Raw genomic sequence first — 19,080 nt, 5'->3', positions numbered from 1 at the left:
TTGCAGATATAATTCAATAATACAAAATATAATCAATAAATAAATTATGATGTAAGCTAATATTATACCCTGCAGATAAACTATATAAAGTAGGTCAACACCTTTTTCAGATTCAACATTAAAGGATCAGTATGTAGGAATTGGCCACCTTTAATTCATCCCAACAAATAGGCGGCAGCATATCACCAGAATAACCGCTAACTGTATTCTTTTTATCCACTGCTTTATGGACCGCTAGCTGGTTAGCATGCTAACTTCAGTATTTAACTCTTCAACACAACACAGACACGTCTGATATAATGTCAAAACTGTTAATATTTCACATTCTGCTTATAATTTTAGTTAATTTTTTAATGTTTTAAAACCAAAGTTTTTACACATCACACCTTTAAAATGATGAATATTTAATATGTCAATAATCATAACAATTATATAATACATCATTCTGGCATATATCATTCCGCATAAGTGCTTTTACTTTTGGTAGTTTATGTTAATAGCCTTTTGTAGTTTTACTAGTATTTCTACACTGTGGTACTGTTATGTTTGCAAGATCTGAGCACTTCTTACACCTCTGATATTTTATTTGTGATAGTTTAAGTACATTTTGCTGACAATACTTCTGCTCACATGAGGTTTTTTACTTATAATTGAGAATGTTTACATTGTTTAATTCCTACTTATAGTCAAGTAAAGGATCTGAGTACTTGTTAGTCTCTATATGCAGATCATTCAAACAAAAAACAGCTATCTGTTTGTAAAATCTGACTCCCCGATAGACCACCTCAAATGTGTTTCACTCAGCTTCCGTTTCCGTGTTTTCCCAGCATTCAGAATATGTAAAAATGACTATTATTGTGCATGAATGCGCGGATCATTGCTTGCTTTGGCCAGAGATGAGACGTATGACCCCTTCCTCCTTCTGCCATGGCAACTTCAAGGAGCAGAAGCAGGGGGGATATGGGAGGAGCGACGGGTTGAGGTCCAGGTGGTCGAGTCTGCGTAAAAACGCACCAACCACACGCAAAAACACTTACGAAATAGTGAGCGTCATTAAAAAAGAAAAAGAAAAGCTCGACCCTTTCAGCTCCTGGCACCTCTCTGAATGAATAAGCTGTTTTGAGAGAGAGCCTCCTGGATTTGCTGCTGCACAAATAACCAAAAGAGCGGAACGCGCTTCGGCAGTGCGTCGCTGAGATCTCTCCAGAAAAAAAGGACAGTTCAGGGTAAACTGCAGATTTTTTCTGGCCAAAGAAGGCAACTTTCTCCAAAGTTCAAGACGGCTTGTTTCGGCGACAAGTGGAAATATGTTCAAGAAAAGCAAGAGTAAAGTGCTGGTGGATTATGCGTCAGAGGAAGACGACATGTCCTGGCACTATCACCACTCCTACAAGGTAATGAGAACCGCAAACAACGAGATGCTGTTATATTCTGTGTCTTTAACAACAGATTGGCAAGAAGAGCGTGTGTATCTCTGCGTAGAAGTGTTGTTACACTTGTTTTCTGGGAACAAGTGTCAGAAAACGAGGCTCAATGACGCAGTTTTTACCTGTTTGAATAAAACAGCATGTTGACATCTCAGATTATTGGTTGAGTTGGGTATCAGAGTACAAATTATTATAAAGTAGATGAATAAGACATCCATTTAAAATAGATGTAAATGATAAAATATAAGCAGAAATTACTCATGATTCTTTGAATACTTCTATTTTATTCTATTGAAGCTGCTAAACTTCCTTAAAAGTGACCACATGCACCTATGATACAATAAATACATCAATACATTGATGTGGTAGAGCAGAGGGAGGAGGAGGAGGAGGAGGAGGACAAGTGCTCCAACTAAAAATGTCATGTAAGCTGAGGACTAGAGTGACGGAAACTACTGAGCGGTCAAAGAAGACATGAGTCCACTCTCTCCCCAGAGGGAACCAAACCAATCCTAACACAATTTGTTATGCTAAAGTCACACTTATCTTTAAAACAGGGATATAATAGTTATGTAACACAGTTCAAAGTAAAATAAAGAGACATTTTGTGTCCTATAAACCTCAAAGATCAGCGTTTTGTCCACCAGAACTTGTTTGTCAAGAGGGAACAGCTCATGATTATCTACTTGTTGTAGTTATTGGAAAAAAGACAGAGGTAAACAGTCAGATACACACACACCGCACACACATAGACACACACACACTCTTTGGTACCAATCCACATTTCAAAGGTGAACAGCAGTGTGTGAGGTCTAAGAGCCCCCGTATCATCTGTATCAGCACTTGTAAGCAGCTGGGCTCTGTCAGGGTGTTTGAGGGGGTACAGGGGAGAAACTATGATAAGGCACACACACACACACGCACACACGCACACACACACACACACACACACACACACACACACACACACACACACAGTCCTGTCTCATAAGACAAAACCACCTGACATGTTTATTCCTTGACATTCTTCAACGTGTGGAACGTAGATAAGGTTGAAGATGTATCTTCGTAAGTACGAGTCATGATGCAGTCAATATCATGTGCTGTCATCATGCTGGTCATGTCCAACCAGCTCACTGTGTTTTTAAATCTTCTGTAAACTGTGAAACAAATCGATGTTGTACGGACAGAGGGAATTAAAAGCAATGTGAGTAAAGCTGCAATGATTAGTTGATTAATCAATCCAAAGAAAATGAATCGCCTCATTAACTGTTTCATTTTTCAAGTCAATATGTCAAGCATTTGCTGGTTCCAGCTTCTCAAATGTAAGAATCTGCAGCCTTTCTGTGTCAATTTTCATAGTAAATGTAAGTCTTTGGGTTTTGGACTGTTGGATAGACAAAGGAGGAATATGAGGATGTCACTTTGGGCTCTTAAGAGGGTTTTCCACAATCTTTTTGACATTACATAGACAGTAGATTGAACAATTATGAAAATAATCATTAGTAGCAGCCATAATTCACAGGCATACCTTCAAATAAGCTAATACCGTTTGACAGAAAGTGGATTTTAGAGGTCCAGTAGATTTTTGAGTCTCATTCCCAAGTTGTCAAATGCTGACGTTTGGGATTCTAAGTCGGGTCGGCTGCCATCCCAAAGTGTCAACATTTGACGAGTTGGGAATGAGAATCAAAAATCAATGAACCTCTGACCTCTGAAGCATTGTGAACGTTGTCAGATTTTACTCACTCCTTCAGTGCGTTACAATACAGCTTCACTGGATGTATAAATGTGTCATAAAGGCAATTGGGAAGATCAACTAACACCATTTCCCAGCGTTTTTCATCTGTTGTTGTGATAATGTAGAGATCTGTGACCCTTGGCTGGCTTTTATTGGCCGTTCTTGACTTCCACCCTGGGAACCAACGCATGTGGCCCTTACCTCTGAGTAGCTGCCCTGAGTTCAGTTTTTGTAGCTGTTTCCAGTGTTCACCAGAACTGCTCTGGTTGTAAGAGCTGATCTGAGATCAGAGCAGCAACCTCTCCTCAGAATTCCTGGGAAAGTCGTCAAGGAGGTCTCGTCCCGTCGCCATGGCAATAAAGAACATCCAGGGGTCAGGGGTCGGATCATAAAATGTTGTAAACACAGTGAAGAGGCAGATCAGGCCAGGCAGTGATACAGGATGAAGCCAGGATAAAAAAGTTATGATAACACAGTCTGGACACGCAGACTTTTCCTTCCCTGCATTCAAACTACACCGTCAGATCACCCAGTGAGGGCAAAAGATAGATTATCTGGAGCAGCTTTGCGTCACATCACATTGCATGGATATCTGTTTAGTCTCTGTTTAAATTCTTTTGGAGATCCTTAAGTTACCCAAGATAATCAAACACGTCAGACTGAATTAGAACAAACGATAAATCAACTTTAGAAACACATCAAGTGACTTTTAAGGAGAAAGGGTTGAAAATAGAAAAAGTTGATATATTCAGATTGTTTGTCTTGTCTGACCAAATGCTCAAAACCCAAATATAGTTAACAGTTTACTCATTCGAGGAAAAGCAGCAAGCTGGAAACAGCTGGTATTTAAATGATTAATCAGTTCTCAAACTTATCAACTAACTGTTTCAGCTCTTTTTACTCTCTATTGCTTTTCTGGCCACTTTAGAAATGAGGTGGTGTTGTCTTTAGTTTTATAGCACAGTAATTTACAGTAACAACGACTAACAACTAACTAATTTTCCTTAAGTTCAAACTTACCAGACCCCTGGAGTGGGTGGAGTGCCATGGAGAGATTTTGTTAAAATATGTGCAAAACGTGGACAAAAAAACAGAAAACCTTTTTAATACAATAAAATATAAGGTCTACCTTTATCTCCTGAAAGAGAAAACTTCACTTTCACACACATTTTCACCACAGAGTCTAATCTGTTGGCATCATTACTGTAGTAGTAATGCCTGTTTTTCTAACCTTTGGCACTTTGTCTGATGCTTGTATGAAGTAATAATCGCTCAAATCACTTGGACAGAATGTAATGTTTACTTCAAAATTTCAAGATACAGTATGTCTTTTTGTTTTGTACTTTCTTTAGACATTGTTATCCCTGCTTTTGGCAGGACAGGTGATTTATATGTAAAACTGTACATGACACAGAGACCTGCAGGCAGACAGATAGAGACAGACATGTATTAAAGGATAATACATCCATATAGACACACAGAGGAACACAGAGAGAGAGCATGAAGGGGGAAGGGAGGAGAGAAAATACAGGATTTAAAGTTAATATCTGTCCTCCCTCCACAGTGCTTCAGGGCGACTACAGTACAGGCTCTGTGCCGCAGCTTGCTTTCCCACCACTCACTCTCTATTGAAGTTCAACGGGCTGTAAAGACAGCTGTGAGCTTGCAGGAGGTGCGTGTGCCTGTTTGTCTGTGGCTTAAAGCGGTAACACACCTGAATACTTCAATAGCACCACGCTAATTCCACCATCAAGAGCCCTCTGAGTGAAGTGGGCTCATACGAGTGCAGATCAGGTCCCATCTAAATCATTAGTGGTGAGGATAAGAAAGGTAAAGCTGAGCTGATTATCCGCTGAAAGCGCGAGGGGGAAAATCGTGGAAATCAAACATTTGAGAGTTTGCTCGCACAAGTTCAAAGCAAATCGTCTTGATGCCAGGAGATAGGGTTCGTCTGAAGCCTTTTCACATTTAAAGCAACAGTTGGACAGATATGATTATTAGCTGTCTTACTGAGATATAGTAAGACAGCCAGGCTAGCATATCTGTATGGTAAATATGAAGCCACAGGCAGGAGACGGTTAGCTTAGCTTAGCACAAAGAGTGGGAACAGGTGGAAACAGCTAGCCTTGCTCTGCCCAGATTCTCCATGTCACCGTTCCTCCGGTAAAAACACAATTTGATGTTTTAACAACAGCAACTGATATATAGTGTGTTAACTTGTGAGATTTAGAGATGCTAGCATTCAGGCTGCAGTCGTGTCATATCATTCCAACCTTTAGAGTCAGGAAAACACTGCTCACATCAGCCTCTGACTTGTAACTCAGAGATATTGGGAACCTCTGACAGCAATGCTATCTCACACTTGGTGAGAAGAAACACAATTGTCCACAAATCTTCAGCAAATAGGCTGAAAATCCACCACTGCTGGAAGATACGTTTTTAAATGACATGTACGTGACAAACAGTGCGGGTAAGCATCTTGGAATAATGCATGAACGCTTCCAAGTTGGAATAACAGAAGGTTTTCCTGTTTTTTGTTTTTTTTACCATTTCTCCGACATTGTGTAAATGGCCTTGTGTCCGAGGTAAATGTTAAGCTAAGCTAACCATCTCCTGGTTGCGTGGCTTCATATTTAAAAGCACAATATGTAGGCTAATTTTTCCTGTTTGGGTTCTGTCTATCATAACAAAAGAAGAGACGTTTACTGAGTGTTTTAAGGGGAAGAGAAAGAGTCAGGTGCCGCTGGGAGGAGAGCTCAGATTAGATTACTTTTTTGGGATCAAAAACTGGATTTATCTTCACTTCTGTTAATCAACCTGACTGCAGCAACCACTCCTTTGTTGGTTGTTGTACTGTCACGTTGACTGCCGACTGGAGTTAGAGGGAAAACTTCATAAATGTAATATTACAGAAAGGAGAGGGAAAAAAGAAGAGAGAGAACCGGAGTTTCTGGTGGCGATAAACACTCCTGCGACTAACACGAATAACACAAAGGATCCTGCGGTCAAACTGGCTTCGATGTTGGTGAACACGGCACCATTGCTGATGAAAATCTATCTGACATAACTCAGGTACAAATTATTATGGATAAGGCAATGTTTTTAAAGTTTCGTCCCGCACTATGTGCCGGAAGTTATAGCGACAGGCTACCAAACGTAACGCACCGCTATCTCGAGTAAACTTGTGGATTTCTGTGTTTGAAATTGTTGGAAACAATTGGAATAATGTCAATATTTGTGTACAACTCAACAATATATAACAAAGGTTTAGTCCTTTTTAGACATTTTAACTTACATTGTGATCTTTAATGAACAGAGTGGTGCCAATCTTACTCTCATCAACTAAGCAGATGCCTCATATTGTTGAACTAGTCCTTGTGTATTTGGTCCAGTGTTTGGTGACAGATACCATTCCCCTGACTCCCTGGGCTTGGAGAGTGTGGAGTTTTGTTGGCATGCAGTGGCTTTTGGAAACTACTCTTGGAACTGCGGTGTTGAAATTCACTGTGCGTCTTTATCGCCTAGTAATGTGTGTTTTTTTTTTAAAGACAACACTTTGCTGAGATTTACACACTTACACACAGACTGAGTCGAGGAGGAAAAGAGCAACAGACTGAGGAAAAAACTGACCCCCTGAGGTGCGAAAGCAGAACTCTTGCTTTCTCTTGTTGGGAGTGTTTTTTTTCCTGAAACACTACTCTCCCTCCCCGTGAATCTCCCCTCCTCTCACTCTCTCTCCCTGTTCCAAGTTGTTAATGCTTTTTACGCTCCGACAGTAGTCAGCAATCAGTGTGTGTGAGTGTGTGTGTGAGTGTGTCTTTGATCAGCTCAGGTGGCGGAGACCCAAGCAGACTTTGCTCAGACATGTCCGACCACCGTTCCTCCTCCTTCCTCTCTCTCATGCAGTCGTTAGATGTTGGAAGTTCTTACAGCTTTGATCATTTTACAGGAATTCTGGCTCCACTTCAGTAATCTCAGGCTCAGCTGCACGTCTGATGACTTTTTGCTGCCCCCCTCTTATGATTTAATGTTTTTTTAAGTCTTTTGGAGCAAGTCCAAGTCAAGTCATAAGGTCTTACGGGCAGAGTGCAAGTGTATGACAGCGGTAAATATCAGTCAAAATGGATTTATAATAAATGTAAGACTCAAAGAAATGGATGTTCAGGAGTTGCATGACAAGGTTTATGATAACCCTTGGAGTACTTAGGTTGTATGATCACCTGAAACTATGAATCGTTGTGTGGTTGTTACCTAAGAATGAGCCTTTTATGTCTGCAGAGGGAGCAAATCCTCTTCCATGGAGTCTGCCAGGTTTCTACAGTAGCCCGGAATAGACAAACCAAACACTCTTGAGAGGGCCTTTCACATTTTTAGTGGCCACTGTAAAAGGAGGGTGATATATTGGTTTATTGTTCAGATATTTACATGACTATATCCAAGATTGTGCACTTAAAGAAGCCATTAAAATGACACAACATTTAACATTTCCCTCTCAAAGTTTTGTTAATAGCGGATCTCAGATATCAAGACTTACTTGAAGCTGTCTTACTAGAGCCCGACTGGTTTCGCCTATCACAGATATATTGGTATCTATCTTCTATTTGTCTATGTCTCATGGTATTTAGATTCAACTATATTGTCATTATACTTGTTTACAACAAAACACAGACTGATGCGACTTCCTAAAATAAAGAGAAAGTGAAGAGACAGTAGGAGGCCTTTGTTGTAAAAAGTATCTTATATCTAACAGTGTCAAGTTGGAATTTGTGTGTTACAGTGTACACTGTACATTACAATGTAAACTTAAGTCTCAATCCAAGCTCACAAGTGTACTCATGAATCATTATCACTATTATCATTAGATTCACAGCACTTATAAAAACAAAGTCACAAATCAAAAACAATGAAATTATTACATAAATATTATACAAAGGATATATGAAGTGGAGCGAGGAGACTGGTGCACAATGGAACCAAAATAGCTCCACTTTTATACCCAAATAGTGTCACAGACTGTTAATCCAATAGGTCATGAATTTGTTTTCTCTCTCTTTTGTTTAACTCTGCCCTCTGACTTCAGTGGCTTCCCCTCATCTTCCCCAGTCCTCCGTCCAACCATCCCTCCGTCTCGCCCTCCAAACACAGCGTGTTTATATTAGACCTTTAAAAAGGCTGCCCTCTCTTTTACAGGAAAGCCTGCACACACTCCCTGCACACACACATCCCTGTGCCACAAAGTGTGTGTGTGTTTGTGTTGGGGGTTGCTATTTGTCTTAACTCACTGCTGGCATATGTGTTTGTGTGTGTGTGTGTGTGTGTCTCAGGACAAAGACATAGAAGGAGAGGAAGAGGAGGAGGAAGCTGTCACTGCAGTATCCAAGGTAAACAGCACAACTTCACAGCTATTTGGACGTAACAGAGACACAAACACACTATTTCACCTCTGACAGTCACCCCCCCAAAAGATACACTTCTAACATGCTCTTTCACACGTTTGCTCACAGGATGGCACTTGTGGTTGCCGTCATGAAAAACATTCATATCCTTTGATCAACCTCAATCCTCCCACTGTACTTGCATGCCCGGCAGCTTCTTCTTGTCAGATGACAAGAAAAAGTTTCACAGTGCAGCTGAGGTAAAGCAGGAGGGCCAGACTACTGAGGCTGCACTGTTTATCTGTAAACACGGCAGCCTTCAGCTGTCACCCCCTGCACTTATCTTTAACCTTATCTCTGAAAACTGTCTTGTTTGGTGTTATGGTGCGTTTGTGTGTACTCTTACTGTCATCTTTATCCTAAAACCCTCAGTTGGGAAGCGTGGAGTGAGGTCAGTGTAGTTTAGGATGAAGATTTCAAGGGCATTTTCGACTTTATTAGAACCATCATTTTATATCAGTAATACTAACATTGTACTCACCAACTACTGAAAATTGGTAACAGTGTTAAAAAAATGATCACATATGTTTCAAACAAACCCTTGGGCAAGGTTATTTAGGGTTAGTCAAACTAATTTTGAAGAAAAAAACAAAAGCAAACTGTCTGTTATAAAGCATCCATCACAGTTTACCGACCAACTATACTTTCTGTATTTACTGTATGTGCACACAGGACCAATAAAGACATTTCAGGTTCACACACTTTCAGACTTTCACACTTTGATTATCTGGCTTTTTGCAACCTGTCCGACTGTCTATCTTTGTCTTCAATGGAGCGATGCTAACTCTTTTAGTGAAGAGTAAAAGATGTAATGGGATATGGTCAACACACCTGACTTGACAAACGATTAAAATTCTGCTTGATGTATTACATTTAACTAAAAGATCACAATATACTTAATATTTACTGAATAAACAGTTATGCCAGTAGCGTTAGCCTGAATGACCAAATAACGTGGGTTAGCTTAGTGTAATTATGTATTTTTCACTCACTCTAAACACACTCACTAACACAAAAAACTTATTAATGTGCACATAACATAAAACCCATAACTACCTTTAAAAAAAAGTACTGACAGTTTAATACAACAACATCATCAATCGGCTGCTAAAACATTTATTTTTAGCGCGTATGTTTTAGCATTTATGTTGCTGTGATGCTAGTTGTGCTAGTTGTTGGGCTGCCCCCGACTAAAGATTTTCCTCGTTAACTACTCCTCATTAGTTAAAGCCATTAGTTGACTAGTCATAACATGTTTATGTTACTAAGTATGCATTTTTTGGGGGTCTTCATGACACGAGCAGCCTGTTAACGACAGTGCTAATGGCAAAGGCTGCAACTTTGATGGTTCTGAATGTGTCACACAAGTCTCACCCTCCAGCTTCATAAAAACAAATACTCGCCAAAAGATTTATGACTTATATTTAAAATTAACTCACTAGAAATGTGCTTCTCGGAGCTTCGCACCTCTCCTGGCTTGGGCTCGCCATTTCTTCATCGTATCCGTAGTAAAGTCCAGTCATGAAAGTCCTGTGCTAGTGCTATAAACAGAAACATTCTCCCACTGCTAGCTGCAGAAATCACTAAGCTAACTAGCAGCTACAGTTAGCAGCAGTTAGCAATGTCTGTGTTGGCACATATTACACAGGTCTTTACTAGACTTCAATCAAGTTTTCTGAATTTCAGAGGTATTTCACCTTGATTGTCTGAAACTCAGCGCAGATGGGTGCCAAATGAAATACAAGGATTACTCTTAAGTAGATTTTTAGGCAGTTTGATGGAGAAAATCCACCATTCGCTGCCATCATCCCTCATCTTATGATGTGGGCTTTGAGGATATGTGACCTTTGTGTGTGTAAGGCAACCTTATCTGCAGCCGTTCCCACTACAAACAACGCGTGAGTGAGTGAGATTATGTGCTGCGTCTTTGTTCATGAGAGATGTGAAACATCTCCTGATCTGTACCGACAACAAGTCATTACTCAAAGGTGTGGTCGTGTCTGAACTCCTCTGACCGTGTAAAGCTTTAGTGTAAACCTCAAATACTCACAGTGTATTGTCTTTGAACCTTGGCTGCCTTCCTACTGTATGTATAGCTACTGTAGGTGACTCAGTTCACAGGACATATTTCACGACCTGTCGTGCTTGGGAGGATAGAGCTGGCTGCGCTGGAGAAGGGAAGGAAACGCAGCATTCTTTCGAGGAGCTGGGCCTTTTGGATGGGAACAATCACTGTGGAAGAAAAACAAGGCTGAAAATAGCCACGGACTGCTCTGACATTGTCGAAGGCTACAATTCTTCCACCACCAGTTGTTTTATGCTCATATTAGGACACACAAAGTAGACATGGAGTCCAGGAAGTGGAGGCTACCTTTCACGGCAAAAGGCTGATTCCATTTCGGTCTACAGTGCTGTATGAACATTTTACTACATAAAATTAATCAAATAGCGTCAAGTACTTGCTAAACATTCTTGATATTGCACTTAAAAACATTTACTTTTATTATATTACTCTGCAATCTTGTGCTTTACCTATATGCTAGTGGTCAAACTGGCCCAGTGGTTGTCATTCGTTTAGCAAGATATCAAATTGTGAAATGAAACACAAGGTAATTGGTGCTAATTCTATATATTTAATAGTGCTGAAACAATAAGAAAGATATTGATCAGTCGATTGGTCTAGCAGCAAATACTGTAAATCAACAAACACTTGTGACTCAATAAATCATCGAAAGGTTTATGTTTTATGTTTAGGAAATATGGTTATCCTCTATATCGTTGAGAGATAAATGAGAAAATGTCATCCTTATGTCTATATAGTGACTACGTAGCTACAGCCAGTTAGCTTAGCTTAGCACAAGGACTGGAAACAGGGCAGGGGTGGGGAGGACCTGTTATGTTTACAGGAAGGCTGCAAAAGCAAGAATCCAAACAAAAGTACAAAACAGGATGACATGAGGAATACAGGCAGCAAATGCAAGAGCGACGTGCAGCAAAACCAGGACTGTGGAACAGACCATTGACAACAAGTGAGGGAACACACATGGAATAATTAATACACAAGGACTAATTTACTAATGAAACACAGGTGAACACAGGCAGGAAAAAGACAAAGACAGTAAAAAGTAAAGCCGAAAAGGGCATGCCTACACTGGCATCCAAACAGGACTGGTCCTAGGACCACTGCTTCTTTGATTTGGTGTCATAGTTAAAATCTTTTGCGTATTCTGCCGTAGATAAGTCAGAAAACGCTACACTCGCTCTGGTTTTTAAAAATGGCGGTCATAAACGGTTAAACTGGTTCCAGAGTAGGCACTGGCTCCGAACCAGCACCTGAACTGCCTTGGTCGAAAGGGGCAACTATATTCTTTGTTTTTCCTGTTTTTCTATTTTCTCAGTTTCTCAAAACTCATTATATATAAAGTAATAAAAAAAAGTACATATAGCCATAGATACCTGAACGCTTTCATATAACCTCCAAAATTAATGACCTGCTTTCGGTCTCTAAACAAGCTATTTTGTTAATTATAACCAAAATTAGCAATATTTCCAAATTCGAATGCCTCTTTTAATCTCCCAGCTTCCATCTCTGGGGTACGGATGGAAGAATTTGGCCCAATAAGAGCTCTATTGTTCTGCCAGGCGTGGAGCAGCAGGTAAAGCTCCCCCACACAGCGAGCCTCAGTGAGCTGCTTGGTTTACCTACTTTTTGGCTCGAGAGATTACTGGGCACTGAACTGCTTTAGGATCTCTGAGGCCCGGAGGTTAATGCTGAGGAGAATGGTGAATAGGTAGGCCTCTGTATGTGCACACATGCATGCACATACAGTACATAGCTGGAATTTAGCTACACACACAGATACACTCAATCTCTGGTTTCTGCTCTGCAAAAGCCCGAAGTGCAGCAAACCTGATCCACGGTTTACACCTGACGGCACACAGGAAACAAGAAGCAGAGTGAGAAGAGAGACAGAGAGAGTCGATGCAGGGTGTTGAAATAGCTGAGATGAGAATTGTGTAAATATTTCTGATAATTCAAAAAACACTCCTACAAATTGGCAGCGTTTTTCCCCCTCAGGCATGTTCATGGCTTTGAGAGGTGAGAGGAGGATTTGATTTTTTTGGTCCATCAGCAACAGTGCCCGTCTCCTTGTGAGATACCACAGTCAGGCTGAGCAAAGCCATGACATGTCATGGAGTTTCAAAAATTGAGAAGGGATCGTCAGTGGGATCAAATGTAGAGCTTGTGCAGCCTGTAGGTCGAACTGTTCCGTATAAGTTCATGTTATCTAAACTTTGGCATCCTGAGCTTGATCTCCGACCTGATGACAGATCTCATTGTATGTGTTCCTGTTTGGGTTGACAAATTTCTACTTTCTTGTCCGACTCGTTGTTTGCTTGTTGTAGCTGCTGTCACATCCTCCGCTCTCCACGGAGAACGAAACAGGAGAGATGAAACATATGACCTCGTTAGGTAAAATATAGAAACAAAAGACCCCATTTACAGGGGTCGCCAAGGTCAGGTGCATTCATCAAATAACACTGCGAGTACTGAGAATGTTTTGATAACCGTGAAGCAAAGGCAGGCACGGATGTGAGTAGGAGTAAATGTTATGACCTTGACAATCGACATTGGGAATTCTTCCCAGGCACGGAGAGAAACGGAGCCAAAAGTTTGTTCCATAATCGCTGCGGAGGGCGGTATCGGTGCTTGGTGGAAAGCTGCAAGGGCAGGGAGGAATTTCGATGTGACGGGGGAGTCCGGGGGAGTTTCAGAGGGAGTGAAGGGTCTTCCACTGGAATGTGCCCTACGTTACTGCCAAGTCCATGCCACTCCAGCTCTCGCTCTCTCTCCTCAGAGAAAGCTGCCTTGCTGATTTGGTTGTAGTGATGTTAGATGGAAGGATCAATATCTCTTATTTGTTAATTTTGTCAATGATGCCAGCTAGCTTAGCTTAGCACAGATACAGGACTGTTAGCCTATCTCTATCTCTTCAGTACAAGAAAAAGTACCACTTTAAAAACCACAGTGCATAGTTGTTGAATTTGGATTTTTCCATATATTAACTGAACAAGACATCATTTTAAATTAGCGATCTTTAGCCGTGCTTTCAGGTTGATTTTGTCAGGATGAGGCTAGCTGTTTCCTCCGGCTTCTCCCTTTGCATTTCGCTAACTAGCTGCTGACCTGTTAGCTTAGATTGATCCCATACTCTTGTTGTACGGTAAATAATATACATTTATTCTATATATTTAGGGGAAAACAGCTAGCCTGTCTCAGTCCAAAGACTTCAAGAAGTTAGCATAGCATAAAACCCTGTAACACTACAAGTTGTTTTTGACTTGTGTTATCTATCAATGAAACAAACAATTGCAAAAAAATGTAAACATACGAGATATAATGTGTTAATTATTGAGTTTAAGTTGCTGGTAATTTGATTTGTTTTTAAGCCAAGCTAACCAACTGTTGGCCATAGCCTCATATTTACTGTACAGTTATGAGAGTCTCTGCAGAAAAAGCTTGGTTCCCAAAACATCAAACATTTCTTCCTGCATGCTAATGATGAGAAAGTGGATGGATGGATGGATGATGAAATTTCTTCCGAGCCCATGAAAGAATAACAAAAAAAATATGCACATTCATAAATCTAATCATAAGGCTGCTTTTTCTGAATTCCTGTGCAGCTGACTTTATGAAATCACTCTCTTCGGGGAGCACAAATCACTCACAAATAGGCATGAGAGAAAATAACCTAGCATGCAACAGCTGAGGAGAGGTATTTGAGCTCAAAATCAAATGGTCTCCTGTCTGTCGGTTTCTGTCAGGAGGCCAAGGTGAAGAAGATCATGTCCAAGAAAGAGAGGAAGGAGAAGAAGATGTTCTCTTCCAAGGATGACGAGCACTTCTTGTTGACCGGGGTGAAGCTGGCTGACCGCAGAGGGTGAGATTTCACACACAATAACCTTATCATGACATGTGTTAGTCCATGTACTCCCTGTGTTTTCACATGCCAAATGTGATGAACATATATTCATTAAACTCCCTTTAAGTGTGTAGTATTACAGTTTATTGCACCATCTCAACCAGACACAACCTTAAAATGCATACAAGTTAAATGGGCTCTGTGTGACAATTTGTTGCAACTTGCAAATTAGGCCTCCACCGTCTCTCTCGTTATCTGTAGACGATTTGTTGAAGTTGTTTAATGCTGCTGGACTTTGGATTTCTTTGTGAAGGACCGAATCAAATTTCTGAGACAGCCCAAAGGGTTTACACATTCTCGAGTACCTGGTCTCAGTGCCTATCTCTGCTCCGCTGACAGAGCACAACAGTAGCTATCGTTAGTTTAAAAATGGAGTCCGCAAACATAAACTAACAACCGGCTTCCAGCAGAAGTTCCACAGAACCCCTGTAAAGAAACAGTAACTCATACGATTCCTTATAATGAGTTGCTTTTGAGATTTTGGAAATATGCTTATTTGCTTTCTTAGTTGATAAGAGCATCAATAACATTATCTTGTGTGTGGGCTAGAGCTAATGGTTAAGTGTATGGAGCAGAAGTATGTACAAACTTCATCAGAAGTAATGGAGTCACGTCAGACCACTTGTATTTGTTTATATGCAAGTCTGAAATTTGCCGGCAGTTATTAACTCTCAGACCTCTTGAGGAAGTCGAACATGTATGAAGAGGAAAAACTAAATGAATCCCCCCGCTGAGACAAACGACCGGGGGTTCCTATACAATGGCTTGCTGTATGGGGAAACTTCCACTCTCTGGTGTAAAGATGTCTCATACACACCCGGTCGGTCATATTTATAGCTAAGACGTGAGCCGTTAACTGGTTATTTTATACGCTGAAAGTTTGTTTCCTGTTGTTCTCCAAAGATCTCACAAGAAAATCAAGGATGACGAGAAGGAGAAGGAAAAGAAGGACAAGCCGGAGAAGGGCCTCTGCTTCTGGGAGAGCGTTACCATGACGATGAGGCAGATCTCACCCACTAAAAAACTGGAGAAGATGGAGGGCTGGGAACCACCTCGCCTGGGGAACTTAACTGAGACTGGGACCGACGAAGCCCCAGAGGACAAGAGCCAGAACGGGGACTCGCCGGTGTCCTTCCCCGACTCTCTAGGCCTCCCGCTGGAACTGGCTTCCTGGGAGGGCCGGGGTCTCGAGGAGGACTCCTCCCGCTACGCTAACCTGTCGGACTCCAAGGATGCAGTCAGGTGGACATCCCGCGCCAAAGTCAAACTGGCTGGCATAAGCAGGATGAGCAGAGGGATTGTGTCAGAGAGCGCTTGGGAGGGGTTTAAATAGTAGAGAAATTTGACCTTTTCTTTCAATAAAGAGGATGAAGACCTGAACCAAATATCTGCTTGTCACTGTCGTCTAGTTGTGGACGAAACCGGTCTTATTGTCAACTGGTATTGAGTGAGACACTGTAGTCAAGCCCTGAACATAACAGATGAAGTTTGTCCTTTGGATTTTAGCCTTGAAGACAGTATATGTCAATTTTTAACAAAGGGCTGTTTTGGCAGGAAATTTACGACAAATAAAAGCCTTAAACTACTGTTCCATTTTAACTGTGATATCCACTGGCCTGGCATTTAGATTTATCTTATATTGCCAAGAAATAAGAAGAGTGATTTTGAAATGATATGAGTAAAGAATCAATGAAGAATATGCAAACCTGCTACTGAAGACTTGACGTTGGTTTTTTCACTTCCTTTCCGTCTACGCAGTCACAGCATGCGAGTGAAAAGTGTGAAACCTTCATTTATACATCAATAATGGGCTTCAAATCTGTGCAATCGTTTGTGTGTGTATGTGTGTGTGTGTGATGGTCGTGACTGCACATGCTTGTCGTGTCGGGAGTACGTGGGGGGTGATAAATTGTGCAAAGGTTAAAATAAATGCAATCCCCACAGTGTCATAGACAGATACATGTTTAAATCTAATGCTGAACAATATTTACAAAACTTGTAATGATGAACAGATAAAATCCAAACCTTGTTTATACCTGTATGTCAGGAAAAGACTCCACGCACCTGTGAAGTGCCTTGTATCAATAGAGTAACATCATGTGTTTGCTGTAAATTTGAACTAGTCCAAATCACAAACCTGTCTATGCAGGTGTAGGTGGGTCAACCCAGCATGCACCTGTGCTGCACCAGCGATTTTGACATCTCCTGGTTTCCAGTTACAAACCCGTGTCCCCGGATGTTGGTGTTTTTGTGTTACATTATAAAAGCTGGTTGATTATTAAATGCATCTTTTTATAGGAATGAAACAATGAAAAGTAATTTCTACGATGATTGTTCTTTTAGGTGAATGCAAACTTCATGTCACTGGTCTTTTCTTCTCTTTTTTTGTTTTAATCTGGATTTGTTTGACACTGAAGTGTTCTTCACTGCAGCCAGGAGTGTACACAGATACAGGGATGCCTGTATCCTGTATTTATTCACTAAAAGGCTGGGTCATATTTTCTCAAGCAGAATAAAGATTTAGTTTGACTGTCTGGCTCCACTTCTTTCAACAGTTTGCACTCAGGAGTAAACCTGCTATTTGTTGACCGGACTTTGCTTTCACCACCCAGATGGTTTTCCCTGATACAGTGGACCAAATAACAAACATTCTGCCCAAGTTTTCCATCCGCTGGCATTTAAAGCAAGCCAGCCTCTTGTTAAACACACTGTGGCTTACTTTACAGTTACCAGAGACATTTTTGTTCTGTTCAATCTACAAATTGGTACAGTACAAACAACAACAAATACAAATACAGTAACACTTTATTACAATCATCATTAAATATTGGTGAATTCATAGCTTGTAACTTTACTTAATAGTTATTTTACGGTTACTGTTAACAAAAAAATGCTTTATGAATAATTTATTAGGCATTTGTAAAGGTTTATAAACATCAGTTGCAACTTTATAATCAACATCCAAATGTTTATAGATGAACTACAAAGTATTTACCACCATCTATAAAGTATTATAAACATCAGTTGCACCTTTACAATAAACACTTGCTTAATAAACGGTTTATAAAGTATTTTATTGTTTGTTAACAGTGAATTAACTATTTATTACAGTTTAATTAAAGGTGCACTATGACGTTTTGGGGAAGATATTTTAATCAGAAGAGAAAGATCGTCATTGACTGATTTTTTTTTAATGCCTAAACAAACTAAATAAACAAACTGAACGTAAAGGACAACACAGTTTCATACTGTTTTACTTTGTTTATATTTGGCGGACCCTGCCACCTTTCTAGCTTCAAACAGTGTTCTGAAGACCTTATTTTCCTCTGAGAACAGCTTGTTTATTCAGTTCAGGGAAAAATAAATATTTCTGAGTTTGTATTATTACCTCATTAATACTGAAATATTACAATTCTGAGTTTAAATTTGTTCTCCCAAACTATATAGTGCCCCTTTAACTATAAAAGTACTCACTGCATTGCATTTTATTCTCCAAAGTAATAGTTTTAGCAAATGTCCTCTTGTGCAAGGAAGTTTATTCCCATTAAACTTCCTCAAGAAAAAATAGAGACTGAAGCAGGAATAGAAATATTAATCTACTGAAATGTTGTTCCTGTGTTCAATGACAAACGTTGCCTCTCTTCGTCTTTATCTTTGGATAAAAAGACATTTGTATCCAAACGAGTGGAAACTACGATTAGGTCAAGTTTAAAACATATCTCAAAGGACAAGTGATTCTTTGTGATGCAGTATAAAATGAAGAAAAGAAACAGGTTTTTAGAAATATTTAATTACAGTATAGCTAGTACCTGTCCCATAAAAGTCATGATAGTACCATCAATAGTATGGGAACAGTAAAGGAATATTACAAAAGTCGAAGGAAGGATACAAAACTTTTTTCCCAATAAATAATGTTTTACATTTCCTCTGTCTGTTAATCGAGCTCTGACAAAAGTAGATTGTAAAAACTTGTACTGCTAATGGAGTTTTACATTATTTTCTCTTAGTGTTGACGCCTACAATGTACATGGAGCACAGCAAGAATTCACAGAGGACAACATACAGTATGTAAACAGAGACTCGAACACGACATGCATTCAGTTATTGCAGGAAAACACCACCAGAACAGAACAGAGCAAAAGCAGAATAGTTTAACCCCATTAAATAAACAATTAACACATGAGTTGTCTTATTCTGCCACACTGAAAATGTTTACCTTTTGTCATTTAGAAAAAAAAACATGACCTATCATCACTGACCTACCATGAACATGCTACAACTTCTTTTACATATAAATCCTTTCACATATTCATATCACATTTACATATTATTGTTTTCTCTGTAAGGAAAAGCCTTTTTGACCAAGAAGACAAACATTTGTGCGGAGGGAGGAAAACGTTAAAAGTTTCTTTTATAGTTCAGCCACCACCAACATTCTTATAATCGTTCACGTATAATCATCTCTATTCTTTATGGAAACAGTTGTGCGTAAG

At 40.0% G+C, this 19,080-nt stretch overlaps 1 protein-coding gene across 2 annotated transcripts; it reads left to right on the top strand.

Moving 5' to 3' along the window:
• Positions 1–1,015: 1,015 nt before the first annotated feature.
• Positions 1,016–17,117, top strand: LOC141018059 (testis development-related protein). Of its 2 annotated transcripts, XM_073492923.1 has the most exons (4): positions 1,017–1,394; positions 8,493–8,549; positions 14,430–14,545; positions 15,491–17,117. In XM_073492923.1, the coding sequence occupies exons 1-4, from the start codon at positions 1,308–1,310 to the stop codon at positions 15,918–15,920; spliced, it is 690 nt and encodes a 229-aa protein (XP_073349024.1). In that variant the 5' UTR covers positions 1,017–1,307; the 3' UTR covers positions 15,921–17,117. The 2 variants fall into 2 exon arrangements, with proteins under 2 accessions (XP_073349026.1, XP_073349024.1); XM_073492925.1 differs by lacking the exon at positions 8,493–8,549 and having other exon boundaries at positions 1,016–1,394.
• The last annotated feature ends 1,963 nt before the right edge of the window (positions 17,118–19,080 follow it).

This window comes from Pagrus major, chromosome 22 (genome assembly GCF_040436345.1).
Source record: "Pagrus major chromosome 22, Pma_NU_1.0".
In the NCBI taxonomy this organism is placed as follows: domain Eukaryota; kingdom Metazoa; phylum Chordata; class Actinopteri; order Spariformes; family Sparidae; genus Pagrus; species Pagrus major.
The sequence above is the reverse complement of the archived record's forward strand: the minus strand, read 5'-3'. Positions and strand labels throughout refer to the sequence as shown.

Coding starts and splice junctions, on each gene's coding strand:
- LOC141018059 (XM_073492923.1), top strand. CDS start 1,308: ATGTTCAAGAAAAGCAAGAGTAAAGTGCTGGTGGATTATGCGTCAGAG. Junction 1,395..8,492: donor ACTATCACCACTCCTACAAG/GTAATGAGAACC, acceptor TGTGTGTCTCAG/GACAAAGACATAGAAGGAGA. Junction 14,546..15,490: donor AAGCTGGCTGACCGCAGAGG/GTGAGATTTCAC, acceptor TGTTCTCCAAAG/ATCTCACAAGAAAATCAAGG.